The 1,697-nt window shown below is 36.5% G+C and overlaps 2 protein-coding genes across 3 annotated transcripts in view; one reads left to right on the top strand and one right to left on the bottom strand.

Moving 5' to 3' along the window:
- LOC104266522 (integumentary mucin C.1-like) overlaps positions 1 to 1,435 on the top strand; it is a 4,388-nt gene extending 2,953 nt beyond the window's left edge. Inside the window, exons 6-7 of one of the 2 annotated variants that reach the window (XM_018815337.2) lie at positions 1 to 90; positions 1,253 to 1,434. In XM_018815337.2, the coding sequence (XP_018670882.1) occupies positions 1 to 52 (52 nt within the window). In that variant the 3' untranslated portion in view covers positions 53 to 90; positions 1,253 to 1,434. Of the gene's footprint in view, positions 91 to 1,252 lie in introns of both variants that reach the window. The other variant, XM_026838173.1, reaches the window with a different exon arrangement.
- Positions 1,436 to 1,473: 38 nt separating this feature from the next.
- Positions 1,474 to 1,697, bottom strand: part of LOC100187148 (deleted in malignant brain tumors 1 protein-like) — a 12,513-nt gene continuing 12,289 nt past the window's right edge. Inside the window, exon 18 of the mRNA XM_026838179.1 lies at positions 1,474 to 1,482. Within this exon, the coding sequence (XP_026693980.1) occupies positions 1,474 to 1,482 (9 nt within the window). The remainder of the gene's footprint in view (positions 1,483 to 1,697) is intronic.

Raw genomic sequence — 1,697 nt, 5'->3', positions numbered from 1 at the left:
TCTGCCAATGGGACCATTCGTCTTGCGGGTATGGGAATTTCACTGCTGGTAAATGCGGAGGTCCGAAAACTAGAAAATGTTGCGAACCAGGTAATTGGTTACCTTTTATAGTAGGGTAGGGTAAGCAGGAACATATATTTTATTCTATTTTCCCGTCTCATTTGGTAGTAAACACAGAGTGTTTGAACAATTAGGTAACCGTATCCTCACGTCTCTGCCACGCGAGAAAATATAAGTTACATTCATTTACATACAAAGTTGCATATACGTGGTAACTTAAAAGCTAAAACGAGGTGTATGAAACAGAACACCCTTGTTATAACTACTCTCGTTTCCCTGCTACACGAGAATAAATGAGTTACATTCAGTCATTCAAAGACAGAGATACATGCGTTGTACCCTAAAAGCGGGCACGATGTGTATGAAACAGAACACCCGTGTTATAACTACTCTCATTGCCCTGCTACACGAGAATAAATGAGTTACATTCAGTCATTCACACACAGAGATGCATGCGCTGTACCCTAAAAGCGGGGCACGATGTGTATGAAACAGGAAACCCGTTTATAACGACTATCATTACCCCGCCACGCGAGAATATAAGTTACATTCATTCATTCACATTCAAAGTTACATACGTGGTAACTCATAAACAAGCACGATGTGTATAAAACAGAACACATAATAATGAGGTCTTATACTTATACCAACTCTTACTGGCTTGCCACTTGAGATTAAAGAAATAAGTTACATTCATTCATTCGTTCATTCATTCATTCATTCATTCATTCATTCATTCATTCATTCATTCATTCGTTCATTCGTTCATTCATTCATTCATTCATTCATTCATTCGTTCATTCATTCATTCATTCATTCATTCATTCGTTCATTCATTCATTCATTCATTCATTCATTCATTCATTCATTCATTCATTCATTCATTCATTCGTTCATTCATTCATTCATTCATTCATTCATTCATTCGTTCATTCATTCATTCCTTCATTCATTCATTCATTCATTCATTCGTTCATTCATTCATTCATTCATTCGTTCATTCATTCATTCATTCCTTCATTCATTCATTCATTCGTTCATTCATTCATTCCTTCATTCATTCATTCATTCATTCATTCATTCATTCATTCATTCATTCGTTCATTCATTCATTCATTCATTCATTCGTTCGTTCATTCATTCATTCATTCATTCATTCATTCGTTCTAAACCAAAATCCTTTATTTTATAGACGAACAAACTGTTAGGGATTGGAATACGTTAGAAGAAGACTGCCATACAACGTTTGGAGATTGCCAACACGCAGCACATAGTTGTAACGGCACAACTGATTCTAACTTATGTGACGGGCCTGGCTATAGAGTTTGCTGTACACCAGGTATTTTTTCTTAGTGTATGGCAGACAGTCTGGACAGGGAGTGTTGACCACAAAGTTACATACGTGGAAACTCGTTATAACCACTGTAGTTGCCGCACCATGCGAGGATAAATAAATTACATGCGGTAACTCGTAAGCGGGTACAAGGTGTATGAAACAGAACACCCGTGTTATAATGTTTAAAACGACTGTCGTTGCCCGTCATCCGAGTTACATTCATTAATTAATTCATTAATTCATGTGGTAACTTGTAAATTTGTAAAAGGTGCATATGAAATAGAACACCCATGTTATAACG

The sequence above is a fragment of the Ciona intestinalis genome, unplaced genomic scaffold (genome assembly GCF_000224145.3).
Source record: "Ciona intestinalis unplaced genomic scaffold, KH HT000064.2, whole genome shotgun sequence".
NCBI lineage: Eukaryota > Metazoa > Chordata > Ascidiacea > Phlebobranchia > Cionidae > Ciona > Ciona intestinalis.
This window is presented reverse-complemented; position numbering and strand designations above follow the sequence as displayed.